At 33.0% G+C, this 15694-nt stretch overlaps 2 protein-coding genes and 1 non-coding gene across 3 annotated transcripts; 2 read left to right on the forward strand and 1 right to left on the reverse strand.

Moving 5' to 3' along the window:
- Positions 1 to 2892: 2892 nt before the first annotated feature.
- On the reverse strand, positions 2893 to 3993 carry LOC133190785 (ADP-ribosylation factor-like protein 4C). Its single transcript, XM_061326473.1, has one exon. It carries the CDS (start codon positions 3669 to 3671, stop codon positions 3123 to 3125), a length of 549 nt encoding a protein of 182 aa, XP_061182457.1. The 5' UTR covers positions 3672 to 3993; the 3' UTR covers positions 2893 to 3122.
- A 150-nt stretch (positions 3994 to 4143) lies between these two features.
- Trnal-aag (transfer RNA leucine (anticodon AAG)) lies at positions 4144 to 4225 on the forward strand. The gene has a single exon. It is a non-coding gene; the product is annotated as a tRNA-Leu (tRNA).
- A 2322-nt stretch (positions 4226 to 6547) lies between these two features.
- LOC133190786 (large ribosomal subunit protein mL62-like) lies at positions 6548 to 10414 on the forward strand. Its single transcript, XM_061326474.1, has 6 exons — positions 6548 to 6723; positions 6837 to 6888; positions 8650 to 8709; positions 9450 to 9532; positions 9800 to 9969; positions 10294 to 10414. The coding sequence occupies exons 1-6, from the start codon at positions 6562 to 6564 to the stop codon at positions 10376 to 10378; spliced, it is 612 nt and encodes a 203-aa protein (XP_061182458.1). The 5' UTR covers positions 6548 to 6561; the 3' UTR covers positions 10379 to 10414.
- The last annotated feature ends 5280 nt before the right edge of the window (positions 10415 to 15694 follow it).

Genomic DNA, 15694 nt, shown 5'->3' on the forward strand with positions numbered 1-15694 from the left:
AGGTTAAGTATTTAGTTATAGTGTCCTTTCTGGCAAATATATTTTATTTCTTAAATAAAATCTGGAGTCATTGTTGTATATTTTATTTAAGAAATAAAATATGCCAGAAAGAAATTAGTTCAGACCAAGAGTCTAAGGGTTTGATTTCAATTCATTTGTTAGTAAATTGGCAGTATGTCTTAGCTGCATGTCGTAGTCGTATAGGCCTCTTGATTTCGTTTTTCTGAGAACTCATTGTTAAATTCTTTAATTATAAAAGATTTTCAACTGGTCAAAAGAAACGATTTTTAAAACGTTTTAAAAAGCATACGTGACTGCAAGTCTGAGAACTTGACACTCCTATCACTTGTCGACTTTTTGTAAAATACTAGTACGAGGCCAATGATAGCTTACTTTGTCTACATATGTAACATTTACCTTGTAAAATTATTGGTTATTCTCATCAATTATTTTTTTTTATTTATATACATACAAACGAATCACTATTGATCGTTCTTGAAAGTTTGAGATAAGTCTAAAAAACATTGTTTTGTCCTAAGTGAAATCGCCATGATCTCCTAATATAGTGGACAAATTTACCGAATTCTATTTTGAAATTAAACGTTTTTGGAATGATGTTTGCATTGCTTTACAGAGTTTTCTTTACCAAAAAACCTTGAGAATGTAGTAGTTGACTCAGAATGTAATTAAATACATTTATATGTCCTCTAAATAACATACATACAGAGATACATGTATATTAACAATGTAAAAATTCTGATCCATGGGGATTTAAATGCTTCTGATATCTTGTATTTGATAAGAAAATCAAAATTATTTTTGAAACCATTTAATTGGTAAATTTTAAAATATAAATGATAAATTTATTACACTGAGTTTTACTTAAACATATATGCATATTTTAGCTAAAAAATCATTTAATTATTTATTCAAGGTCATTCAATTTATTTAGAGGACATCTATATGTGTTTTTAAAAATACACATGTAATATGGGAGACATTGTATTTTCCAACAAAAATACATATCACTTTACATTCGCTTATCAACCTGATCAGGAAAAATTTAGTTCTTTTATTCTTCATATAATAAAGTCTGTTAGCTGAAACAAACACAATTAAAAACGTCATCAAAATAAGGAAAAAACACAGTAGATTTGTTTTTGTTTTTTAATTTGTATTTCAATAAATTTAGAACAAGCAATATTGCTATCCATTGTCACCTTGCAGTTATTACCTTAACGTCATAAAATATGTGACGAGTATAATGATTGGTTAACAAATGTAATGTCTACACAGTAACATAAACAGTTTACAGTTCTTTGATATGTGAACTGGATTTAAACAAGGATATACAACTTTATCTTTGTGAACATTAATTGAACTATCAAAAAAGTTACACCCTTTATCTAACAGTTTTATGTTAGTATTGGTTCCTAGATTTTTAAATTACATTTCATAAACATAGCATTTTCCAATTATTTTTCCTGTTCAATAATTTTTTATCTCAGATTTAAAAGAATTAACAAATTAATACATGATTTATCACTTATAATGCCTGTTTACAAAGTTTAATTACAATCATTTTTCTAAAGATTTCTTTCATAAGGAAGAATTTATTCTCTACTTCAAAATTCTTTTCTTTAATTTAGACACACTGAAGTATTTCAAGAAAGTAGCTAAATATGCTCCAATGAAAAATAAATATAATATATATGTTAACATGTACATGTATTTACAAACAAAAAAAAATTCTCTATTTGATACTTCATTTTTTTCTTTTAGCTACATATATGTACCTGAATTAAATTTGCCATTTATATGTGTACTCTGTCATGCATACCAATAGAGTAAGCATGTCAATCCCTTGTTATAACTAAATAAACAATTTTTCCATGTTTAACCCACAATGTTTTTGCTAAGGCTATTATTAAATGCCCAAATACTATGTAAATTATGTCTAACCCTCCATTCAAAGCACTGGAATTTTTATCTGGTCATAACTGGCAGTCAGTTTTAAAATACCTTAACTTCAAAAATTGTTATTTGATATTATACAAGGAACTTTTTGAAAAATTTTAGTCTCAATCTCTTTGTTATAAACACAAATAAGGAATCTGTTTTTGTTCCTGTTAATAATAATAACAATAATTTTAAAACTAAAGCATTTTAGAAATTTTTAACACACAAACCCTGGATTTTCCAATATGAGTATACAATATTGAAAAAATAATACGTTAATCTTCACTGACAAATCATAATAAAAAAGAAAACAAAATTTTACAAACTGGACAAGCACTGATTCAGAAAAAAAGATACTTTTTTTCAATCTCCACAACAGCTTTTTGGGAATGTCTTAATTATAAAATATAAAACATCATAACAAAGAAAAGGCAAAAGAGGTAGGGATTTGGTCATGTGTTGGTCAATAAAAAATTACATTCTTTTAAAAATGGACTGGATGTACAAACAGTGAGCGAGCACCATCTGTACAATGTTTATCCCTGAAGGCAGAGTGGAACAGATTGATACAAGACAGTCATAACTGATACAAGGCAGTTATAATGCTGGGCTGCTTGTCAGATTAAGCTCCAAGTAATGTTCACAGAGTGTGTAATGTTTAAACAAGCAATGCTAATAATTAGCAAGTGACATATTGGCAGTTGTATCTGGTCTGGGAAAATCAAATGATCTCGGAGCAAGATCTATAGTATTTTTAACACCTGTAGTTTATACATTTCTGTGCTTTTTTTTTTAAGATAAGAGATACAGTAGTCTTTCAGAAACTTTCAGAAATATAAGCACTTTTACACACAATTTAAAATAATTTACACAAAAACATACATACAGATTTATATTAACAAGACGTATATATTTATAATATATAACAAATTTTACACTTTGGTATATTCATGCATGGGTAGTACTACTCTTCAAAATAAAAATAGCAAAATAAACAAAAGTATATTAATTAAAAAATATCTCAAAACAGTTCTAAATACAACACTTTTCAAACAAAATTGCACAAAAAAAGTTTACACAATAAAATTTCTTTTTCTAAAATAGCTTGTTTGAGTTATAAATAGCCGCCTTTCACAAAACACATTCACACAATAATTGGACAATCATTTCTTTTTCTTTAAACTTTTCTTTTTTACTATAAGATCAAACATGGCATCCATTGCCTCTGGAAGTCCTTCACCAGTAATAGCACAGGCCCCCTGTATTGCCCACACCTGTCCTGGGTGAAGATCCCGAAGTCCTAATAATTTCTCAATTTCACACAAGTCCAAAGAATTTGGCAAGTCTTGTTTGTTGGCAATAACAAGAAGGGGCAGTCTCTGATTATCTGCATTTTTAAGTAGCCGGATAAGTTCCAACTTTGCTTCTTCAAGTCTCTCTCTATCTACACTGTCCACCACAAATATAATCCCATCAGAAGAACGTGTGTACTGATTCCATAAAGGTCTCTTGTTGTCTTGTCCCCCTACATCCCAAATCTTAAATGTGATTCCTTTAGCTCGCCCCTCCTTCACTTTGATGGTTTCACAATTATAACTGATTGTCGGGGTGGCGTTTGTGTATTGTTGAAACTTCATGCGATACAAGATAGTGGTTTTACCGGAGGAATCCAGGCCCAGCATAGATATTTGTACTGAAGAGGAACTCCCCATTCCTCAATACACACTCCAGAGAAAATCACGTTCCATCACATCAATGAAGATTTTGGGGTATGCACATTTTTAAAATGACACGTGGTTCTCATAATTGCCCCATTCTTATACTACTCGCCGGTCATAAATAAACACACTGCGAGTCCATCCTGAATGACTAAGTTTTTGACACCTGTCCAATTTTTCACACCTATTCGGGTGGACTGATTAAAGATCAATCAGTCGAAAATTCACAACAATCGTTTTATACGAGGTGTAAGTTATAACCATAAGTATTCAAGATACCAATAGATAACTAGCAATTACTTTACCTGGATATAAAATACAATAACAAATTCAATAAACTATTCACTTTTCAAGGTATCTATTTCCGGTGAAGAATTCCTAGTGCTGCCATCTATATTTACCTGTCGTGGTTATAAAAAGTCTTACTAACTATACTGTCATATTTTTACTGGATAAACAATATCAAGGTAGCGTGGCCGAGCGGTCTAAGGCGCTGGTTTAAGGCACCAGTCTCTTCGGAGGCGTGGGTTCGAATCCCACCGCTGCCAAGACTTTTTTTTTCTTATTAGTGGGTAACATTACTCGGAAGAAAAGTAGAGAACTGTTTTACCTCTCAATTGCTAATGAGCAAAACTCCATATTTACATGTATATCCACAATTAACAGTAAAAATATCTTAACACCTCCAGTGGAGGATAAGTATGAGGAAAACTCAACATAAATTATGGGCACTACAAAATCTACATTCTTTATCCAAAAGCAGACTAAAAAATATAATTATTATTACTCATTTCACAAGGTCAGACGACACGTTCCTCAAAAATGTATTTTGTATACCTTGGTATTATATCAAAAATTGTACATAATTGTCACTCTCTTGTAATTTCTAAATTGTTTCAATATGTTTAAAAAAAAAAAAAATAAGTACACCAAAAATTGTGAATTTGGCAATTCAAAAGATTACCCATAAGGATTATGTAAGAAATATCACCCTCTGGTATCTTGCCCAAATGCCTGGTAAGGTACCTCAATTTTTGGTGAGGAAACTTGTTTAGGAAGTTAAAATTCAATGACAAATTCTTGGGAAAAATTATATATTTTCTAGGATTGTGTCATCTGACCTTAATAGATCCCCCTGACAATGGTAAAACTTAAATCCATGTAATCTGATAAGAAATTGAAATCGCATGCAGAAAAATAGGCCTATAAAGGTGTAAAGTACATATCACAAACGGATACGAACGAAGGTCCGGAAGGGGTACCTTCTCCCGTGAGCCAGAATTTTTTTTATATATAAATAGGTACCACTTTGGTGGGTTCTACTAAATTTATTTTGTTTCAAAAATGATACATGTATTTTCAATTTAAAGAAAGGGGGGGGGGGGCGAAGGATGCCATCGCAACCGACGCACCCCACCCTATCCCTTTCCGACGACCTTGGTTTAACGCTGAAAGCAAAATATTTTTTTGTGTTTAATCTATTTTAATTGCTTGTACTGAGATATTTTGGTAACTATCTTAGCACTGTGTTCTCCCTTCCTTCCTGAACTGAGCTTGCATTTAAAATTAAAATCACTGCAAACCACCACCCCTATACGAGTGTTTCAAATCCCCACCCCAGTCCTAGATATTTCATCTCGGGTTTTTGTTTTTTGTACGGAGTTTCAGTCTGAAGGGATTTCTAGATATCTTCATTTAATGAAATGTATAAGCAAACGTGCCGCAAAAATTAGCAAAAAGACCATTGTAAAACACTACTACTATGATGCTGTTAAACATTTATTTACTAGTATTTTCTTTTTAAAGATAGAAAAATCAATACAGGGTTTAGGCTAAAATTTTGATCAGCGTTTAAAACACAGGCACTTGTATGGTATACAGGGCACCCCTAAGAGTGCCCTTTATACGAAAGAAGTGCCTGTGGTAAAAATAAGTATAGGGGTGCCCTGTATACGAAACAAATGCCTGTGGTTTAAAAGATATGTTAATCAATTTTTCAGGGTATGTCAGTCTTTTTTTTATGTAGATCAAGGAGTTCGGGGAAAACTGATTCATTGAGATGGATTTAGGCGACGTCTACCTGACCCTTAGAGACAGGGCTCTGGGGCCATAAAACATATATGAGCTCACTTTTGATCTCAGTCTCACTTTCTCACTATTTATTCCTTTTGTACCGTTTTCGACTGATACATAAAAAGAGAGTTCAGTCGAAAACGGTATATTTAAAAACAGCATGTAGAGACAAAAGAGTTACATTATTGATAACATATAGTGCATATTAGAATACAAAAATAGGAAAAACGTGACTCGATCCCATATTTAAAAAGAAAAAAAATGGAAAAGGGGGGGGGGGGTTCCATACCCCAAGTGCTTGTGGTTGGAGATCGCAAAATGTTACTAACGGCATGACCCATTTTCATACATAAGTCCGGTGCGATTTTTTACTCTTTACGTTGGATTCTGAGTTACTGTGGTTTTCTACGCAGAAACAAACACCTAAGAAATAAAAATATGGTCCTTTACTATTACATAAAAATAGGGTTGGTAGGGCGAATTTTTTAATATTTATTTTTTTCTTTCTTTCTTCAGTTTGAAGCTCTATATTTCTAGCCACATTTGTAAAATCTTTTTAACCACTTACCTGACAGCTCTAAAATTAATGTTTGTCAGGTAATTATAAACGAAAATTTTTTCTTTTATGCATGAACAGGGTAAATTTACTCAGTCTTATTTATTTACATCTTTGTGGTTCTTTATTCTTGATGAATTTCAAAAGAGCTGAGGTATATATTATTATTCGGGGAAAAAATTTCCTATCGGAAGGATTTATTTAATATATTTGTTGGTATCATTTGTGCTTTCCGAAAAAGAAGAGTTCTAAAAAATGTTTCTCAGGCGGATTAGGTCATGCCTTACAAAACTCCAAATAGCATATAATTACCAAACATTTTTACGCCTTTATTCATCTTCATACAAAAGTAAATATTCTATTGAAAACATTTATCCAAACAGTGATCAGAATTTTCTCAAGAAAGTGGAGATCAAGGTAAGTAAACATTGTGCAAATTCGGATTAAGCTGATTTTACATCTACAAAGAAACCCTCTTGCGTATTAATTCATTTTATTTTAGGAGTAAGATAATATTTTTTCCTTTACAGCATGCGTATAGTAATGACACAGAAGAAGAATTCACAGGCTACATACCTTTAGGTAGTAGTAGTACATTATGCATTTCATGATACATATGTTAATTTATGATCACCTATTCTTTTTAAGCAAAGTGGACAGGCATTTGCCTACATCCATTCTTATGTAGGTGAATGCCTGTCCACTTCTCCAAAGGGAATACTTATTCCTGAGTACTCTATCACCATAAGCAGATATATTCATGTAGTCCGAAATATCTGACTTTTTCTGGGCTTTTTTTACGTTTTGATATTTTATGTGCCAGGAAAACGTTAGAACCAACGAAAACTGGGAATTCGCCGCTTCCAACCGGAGGCGGCATTGTCAGGTTGATTTTCGAATTCCTGTATTGAAAAGTGGAGTGATGTTTTCTTTTCATTGATATTGGTGAGTACTAGAAGCATTGTGCTATTGATAAATTGTGAGCTCGGCATTTAATTCGGTTCGCAAGTATCGAAAATCAAATCCGGCTGTAGATGGCGTTATTTTCCAGGAAAATGTCAGATATTTCGGACTAATATTCATGTTACTCTCTAAATTATATTGAACTCACCTGAGCCAAAGGCTCAAGCAAGCTTTTCTGATAAAAAATTGTCCATTGTCTGCCATCAGCGGCAGCAGCGTTGTAAACTTTTTACATTTTCATCTTCTTTTTCTCCAGAACCCCTGAGCCAATTTCAACCAAACTTAAGCATCCTTAGGTGAAAAGCAAATGAAGGGCCATACCTTCTTTCAAAGGGAGATAATTAAGAATTTTTCTTCAAGAATAGCAAATACCTGATTATTCTTATATGGAACCTGGATAGTATAGATTCAGGTTTGTTCAAATCATGACACCCCAGGGTGGGGCCACAATAGGCAATCAAAGTTTTACATAGGAATACATGTAAATAGTGAATAAATTTTTTGATGAAGAAGAGCTGTGTAAGACTCAAATGAGTGTAGTGGCCCATGGGCCTCTTGTTTGATTTGTTTTTCATATGCAACACTTATATATGACTTTATATGTTGATTTTAATACACTGAGTACAATTAACAAAAAAGTGCAATTATCAGGTGCATGAAGCAGCATTAAAATGAATGTATATTACATTGGTGTACAATACATAATGTCCAATGAATGTATTAAACTCAGGATGCTCTATTAATAAAACATGCCAAGGTAATATGTTGATGGTGTGACTGTTGGGTATAATTTATTACTAGATACCTATTCACTTTTAAGTTAGATCTGTCTAGCTTGACATTTTGAAGGTCTAAAACTGTGACATCAGATGATGTATGTAAGTTGCATTTCTGTAAGTCTATAATCTTCTTTAGTCTAAAAAAGGGCACATTTTTAACAAAGAACATTTAATCTACTATTTGTCTGCAATTTCCATTAAAGCAAGGTGAGATACTTTTTTATTTGTGAACTTTTCTTTGGTTATCACAAGAACACGATCCAAAGAGCAGTACTGCAGTTATGGAAATCACTTTACAGTATATTTCTCTAAAATAATCTTTCTTCGTAAGAAATTCTTAGTTTTTTACAACTTTAAAAAACAAACATATTCTCATATAATTATTTATGAATAAATACAATGAACATGTATCATTATTAGAGTTATATGTACAGTGTATATTTCTCTGGGTATACTTTTTGTTTTTACAGAAATCTTTTGACAGAGGAAGTTAAAAATTCAGAAAATTGTATTATCTTGCTTCTGTAACAATGCTTAGAGGATCCTGTTAGGGTTAAATATTTCTTTCTTTCAGTTTTATTATGTATTGTTTAATTTGCAGATGACATTCAGATAAAAGCTATAAGAGGAAGTGGTCCAGGAGGACAGAATGTTAACAAAGGTTAGAAATTCTGTGAACATCAGAAACAATTAGATATTGGGGGCAGTATGAGACTGAGATACCAAATGGGGGGGGGGGGGGATCACTGATGAAGAAAGGGATGGCTCACTGATATTGAGAAATAAATCATATATTTTGATATTAATTTAGATGTGTAAAGGAGAGCATAGATTTATTTGTATAGATAGATACTAGTAATTGATAATTAATTCAATTTGATATATAGAATAGGTGATTGATGTGATGTTTAAATAGATACAATCTAACTTTTGTTGGTGTACAGTATGGAATACAGTGAAACTCATTCAATCTGAATGTTGTATATTCTGAAATCTTGCCTAATCCATGTACACTTTTAAGTCCCTTTCAATAAATTCAGTTGTTTAAAATTTTGTCTATTCTGTAATGTTGTCTTATCCAGCCAAATTACATGGACCATTGGTGTCTGGATTATTCAGGTTTTACTGTATCTGAATCAGGGTATTATTCCTCATGTCCCAGTAAAAGTAGAGTAAGTACAGTATAACAGAAGCATTGCAAATCAAAACAAACAGCTGAAATTTTACTTTGACAAATGTCCTGGGATATAATTGTTATTTTGTGGTATGGGTGACAAAGAATGACATTATCATCAGTAGAATTTACATTCATGTTTCCTATAAACACATTTTACTGTATCAGTTTACATTGTGATATGGTGTTGCAGTTACATTAATTGTCAATTCTAACATATTTTGCAGTCAGTTCAAAGGTAGAAGTAAGATTCCATGTTGAGAGTGCCTCCTGGATTCCTCAATGGATTAAAGAGAATCTCATTGAAAATGTGAGTAGGACTTCATAGAAATTATAACCAGTATCATTTCATTATTACACTGTACTAGAAAAGGACCAGCTTTTTAAATTTAACTAATAACTAATAATCAGTATTGTTGGAGAATATACTCCTTAGTCCTGAGATTTTGCTGGCAAATAAAAACCGAGCCCAAAGGGTGAGGATTATTTCTTAAATAAAAGATGAATTTTTTATTTTGATTATACCCTATTAAAAATCTATCGTTATGAATTTGAAAAGGAAACTTTGATTTTGAAGGAGAGGAGTAAAATAACAAAGGATGGATATTTGGTTGTGACATCAGAGAAAACGAGAACACAAATGCTAAACCAAGCGGACTGCCTAAATAAAGTCCGAGAGATGATTTACAAATCTGCTACAAAGCCAGTGGAAATGACAGAAAAGGACAAACAGATATTAACAGAAAGGTATTTTGACTCCACTATGTTTTATATTCTATGATTTTGAAAAAAGACCTTTAATATTAAGGCTAAAACTCAATACAGAGTATAATATTTGCTAGATGTAATGGTAATTTTTCATTGATCACCTGGGCCAACTAGTAAACTAATTTACATGATAAGAATGATTTTGATAATAAGTTAACACATTTCAATTACTTGCCATTTTTGATCATGTGTAAAATTTCATTTAAAATAAGTAATAAGACAGAATATATATCAATTTTATTTTAAATGTACACAGAAAATGAAGTTTAAAATTCATAGATTTTGCTTTATTTCTTTGAACAGATTAGACAAAGCTAATGAAATACGTTTAAGAAGGAAGAAGGCAGATTCAATAAAGAAGAGAAATCGAAAAAGTTTTGATGATTAGATAATAAATAATTGAAGTTAAAAATCTTCTTATTTACTACATTCTTACACTTGTTTATACATCTACGCTCAGAGTAGAACCTTTTGTTATATTTTATAAACCCATGATTTATTTGTAAAACACTGATACACCCAAATGTGGCTCAATTATAAACTAGAGTTCTCATGGGACAAATGCTTCAATTTGGGCACTCTTGGTATAATATTTAAAGTAAATGTTATGAAATACAGATAAGGCCTCGTAGTCCTACCTTATGATTAGGAAAGGGCTTATATTTTTGTGGTATTTAAGAAAAATATTTAACATCAAGTGCCTGGGCCTCTATTTTTTTTTTCGACAACAAAAGTATACTGTAGTATCTACATTGTACTTTGTATACTTCTCTTAATTCATAGATGCAGTCCTTCATTTTAACGAAAAAATCTGAGTTACATGTATCTGAATTAATCATACTTAAATATGATTAGCAGTTAAAAATTCTCCTAATGGTGGATAAAATGTAGGCGACTTAAATCGCTCGTGTTACCTATCTCCTGGGGGAGTTGTCTTTCTTCGTTTTTACTTTTGACCACCAATGGATAAAATGATTAAAAATTAACATGAATTAATAGTAATAAGAATCAGAATTACAGGGGTTAAAGATGTGAACCTTGGGGGTGGGTTCATTCAGAAAGATGTACTTGAGACCACTTTAAGCCTCACCCCTGCCAATTTCAGAACGATTAGAAGAAAGTAAAGCACACCGATATATATTTAGAAAGATTCACCAAAGGTTAATAGAACGACAATATAAGCCTTTTGTCAGATTCTTTAGTTGCAATTCACGTTCTAAAAATTAATTAGTAAAGAGTAAAATCACTTGAATTCTGTATCAATATCAGTAGCGGATTTGGGGTGGGGGGCGACCGGTGTCCTCTAAAATTGTCAAATTCAAGAAATCATGGTTCCCTCTTTGAAAAATATTAATTTATCAGATAAAGGGATGTAAAGAATTTTTTTTATATTCTTGCAAGGTAGGAGCTTCTTGGGGCTTGACTAGTAGGTTTTGATTCCAAAGATCTTAAAATATTTGAGTTTTTAGGTCACCTGAGTGACCTATTGGTATCCGTTTTTGTCCATCGTGGTGCGTTGTGAGATGTGCGTTAACATTTGAACATTTTCAGCTTCTTCTCTGAAACCGCTCAACCAATTTCAACCATATTTGGCATATAGCATCTATGGGTGAAGGGGAACAAAAATTATGAATTTCATGGTCCCTTCCCCCCTGGGGCCTGAGGGGTGGGGCTAAAACCATCAAAATTAATGCAATCTTTGAAAATCTTCTTTACTCCTGGACATCAAACAGTCAAACTGTTGGCATGATTGTAATAAGCATTGAGCCCTCTACCAAAAATATGAAATTCATGGCCCCGGGGTCAGGGGTTCTGGTGCTAGGGTGGGGCTATATAGATCATAAAGTGAAAGTGCATTATTTCTTTGAAAATCTTCTTCTCTGCTCCTGGGAATCAAATAAACTAAGTAAGTACATAGTTATGAAGAGCAAGAGTGCCTTATCCAAAATTGTGAATTTCATGGCCCCAGGGTCAGGATTTCTGTTGTTAGGGCGGGGCTCTATTGATTATATAGTGAAAATGCATTATTTCTTTGAAAATCTTCTTCTCTGCTCCTGGGTATTAAATAAACTAACTAAGTACATAGTTATGAAGAGCAAGAGTACCTTATCCAAAATTTTGAATTTCATGGCCCCAGGGTCAGGGGTTCTGGTGTTAGGGTGGGGCTCTATTGATTAGATAGTGAAAATGCATTATTTTTTTGAAAATCCTCTTCTCTACTCCTGGGTATTAAATAAACTAACTAAGTACATAGTTATGATGAGCAAGAGTACCTTATCCAAAATTTTGAATTTCATGGCCCCAGAGTCAGGTGTTCTGGTGTTAGGGTGGGGCTATATAGATCGTATAGTGAAAATGCATTATTTCTTTGAAAATCTTCTTCTCTGCTCCTGGGAATTAAATAAACTAACTAAGAACATAGTTATGAAGACCAAGAGTGCCTTATCCAAACTTTTGAATTTCATGGCGCCAGGGTCAGGGGTTCAGGTGTTAGGGTGGGGCTCTATTGATTATACAGTGAAAATGCATTATTTCTTTGAAAATCTTCTCTGCTCCTGGGTATTAAATAAACTACGTAAGTACATAGTTATGATGAGCAAGAATGCCTTATCCAAAATTGTGAATTTCATGGCCCCAGAGTCAGGGGTTCTGGTGTTAGGGTTGGGCTCTATTGATTATATAGTGAAAATGCATTAGTAGTATTTCTTTGAAAATCTTTTTCTCTGCTCCTGGTTATGAAATAAACTAACTAAGTACATAGTTATGAAGAGCAAGAGTGCCTTATCCAAAATTGTGAATTTCATGGCCCAAGGGTCAGGGGTTCTGGTGTTAGGGTGGGGCTCTATTGATTATATAGTGAAAATGCATTATTTCTCTGAAAATCTTTTCTGCTCCTGGGTATTATTTAAACAAACTAAGTACATTGTTATGATAAGCAAGGATGCCTCTTCCAAAATTGTGAATTTCATGGCCTCAGGGACAGGGGTTCTTGTGCTAGGGCGGGGCTATATAGATCCTATAGTGAAGGTGATTTATTTCTTTGAAAATCTTCTTCTCTACCCCTGGGTATTATTTAAACAAACCAAGTACATTGTTATGATATGCAAGGATGCTTCTTTCAAAATTGTGAATTTCATGGCCCCAGGGTCAAGGGCTCTGGTGAAAAGGGGGGGGGGCTCTATTGATTATATAGTGAAAAAGCAAAATTTTGTTGATGATATTCCTTCCGGTTAAAAAGCAAAAAAGCTATGTGTATAGTTATGATGAGCAAGAGTGCTTCTTCCAGAGTAGTGAATTGCATGAGCCCTGGGTCAGATGTGCTGGCGTAAGGGTGCGGCTCTTGATAATATAGTGAAAATGCATTAATTCTATTTAATAATCCTGTCTGCTCCTTAGTGTTAAGCAGAAAAACAAAGTGATTACTTATAATGAGCAAACTTCTGGTCCCAGGGTCAAAGGCTCTGGTGTTTCTCGGTGGGGAGGGGTTGCTCTATTGATAATATAGTGAATCTGTAGTAAAAATGCATTATTTCTTTAAAAATCTTCTCTGCACCTGGGCATATCAGAGGCAAAAAGAGTAAATGTTTTAATAAGGAAGGGTATTTTTTTTTTACCAGATTTTTAAACATCTGGACCATTTGGTCAAGTGTTCTCGTCCTGGCAAGGGCTCTATTAATTTGTATTCTTCTGAGAGGAGTTATTCCCCTTTGCCATTTACTTTTGATAATTAATCACTGTAAATAATGTACTTGAAAGGTTAAAGGAATAAGAGAATTATGCAAGAATTTTTATTGTATAATACAAAAAGTCCTTTCATAGTTTTAATGATCAGTTAGACTTTTAAGTAATAGATAAATAAAAATGAGACAAAAATAACTTGTCTTATTAAATGTTCATTAAAGACCAAAAGAGTCCAATGTAAGAGTTTTCAGCAGGGAATTAAAATAGTACAGAAGCACTGATAGTTTGTTAATATACTGTATGGTGATGGTGATAAATGTGGAACAGATTAGAACCTAACTGAATGCTTGACTAATTATTTTGTTGATCCTGATCATCCTATTTTTCTTGCTTTTGGGCAACAAAGCTTTACCTTTCAGTTCATTTTATACTCTATGGATCCTCTTAATTGTTGTATTATACGCAGGTGACCGTTAGGCCCTTTGGCCTCTTGTATTAATTCTAATCTTTAAAAAGAATACCAAAAAATAGTAACAATATCTACCTAGGAGACTCATTTGTGCCCTACAAAATCTCTAGAATCCATGAACTTACGGGGGCTTCGTCCCTTGGTCACCACCAGGGTTTCGCCTTGACCGACTGGGAACCTATGTTCTGCTGCCTTAATATGTATTGCTGGTGCCCCTTAACCTTGATTCCTGCATCTGCCCCGATTATTATCAATTTCATGTGTATAAAGAGTATTTGGAAACCAAGAATATGAAAGATATCTGTCGACGACCTTGAATTTTTGCCAAAATAGTGAAAGGTCTCCTTTGTTTTTCTCTTCCCCTTTTATTAGCTCTTCTGAGCCAAAGGCTCAAAGAGCTAATGCTATGGACATTTGTGCGGTGTGCAGTGTGCATAAACTTTTTAGAATATGGGCCATAACTAGGGCTGTGTATTGAGCAAAATATTTCGATACGATACGATATTTTTTAAAGCGATATGCGATATATTGGATTATTTATTAAGTCTTTCACAAATGTCTTGTAAATGACATTTAATGCATAAATTTGATAAAAACTGGGTGAGTCTAACATAACATGTTAAAATATAGTTGTCGATGTATTTTGTAATAGTTATTTAAGATGTGCTATCTCCTTAATGTTTATTTCATTATTGATCATTTTTAATTTAAAACAGTTAAAAATAATCTTTGGTAACTGAAATTCCCAACCTTTTTACAGAATTATAAGGAAAACTGCCTGTCCGATACGTATTGGAAGTTATTTTTTCGATACGATACATTCCTGAAAATCGATACGTATTGAATATTCGATATATTGACACAGCCCTAGCCATAACTCAAGAACCCCTTTGCCAATTACTGTCAAATTTGTCACAGGGTATCCTTGGTCCAAGGGCTCCCGTTTGTGCTAAAACAAGGGTTGTGACCCTTAAACAAGGGGAAATAATTAGGAAAATAGAAACAAAAGTACTGGTTGCTAAAAAATCTTCTCAAGAACCACTGGGCAGATTATCAACAAACTTACATAAAAGGATGGGGATATGTTGTAGATTAAAATTTGCACGGGGATTTACCCTGGGGCAAAGGGCGTGGTCTCAAGGTCACTTCAAAGTTGACCAAAAATTACATTTTATTAAAATGTTGATATTTTGCTTCCTATAAGGACAAGGATCACCAAATCTTGTCAGTTGATGCATCTAAGGACCTCATATCATGTTGACTCAAAAGTAGGTCATGGTGACCTACTTTTAAAATTAAGATGCATATTTTGAACAATTTAAGGCCTAAGATCATCAAACTTTGTCAGTTGATGCATCTTGGGTCCTTGGAGTACATCGACTAAAAAGTAGGCTACCTTGACCTATTTTTTGAATTTTATGGCTAGTCTTTTTCAAAACAATTAAGGTCATTAATTCGAATCCTGAGAGGTTTAGAATCATTAAATCTTGTAAGATGATGCATCTTGGGGCCAAAAACATATTTATTAAAAAGTAGGTCACAGTGACCTACTTT

This window comes from Saccostrea echinata, unplaced genomic scaffold (assembly GCF_033153115.1).
Source record: "Saccostrea echinata isolate AGI-Se365-2 ecotype Australia unplaced genomic scaffold, CSIRO_AGI_Sech_v1 ptg000022l, whole genome shotgun sequence".
In the NCBI taxonomy this organism is placed as follows: domain Eukaryota; kingdom Metazoa; phylum Mollusca; class Bivalvia; order Ostreida; family Ostreidae; genus Saccostrea; species Saccostrea echinata.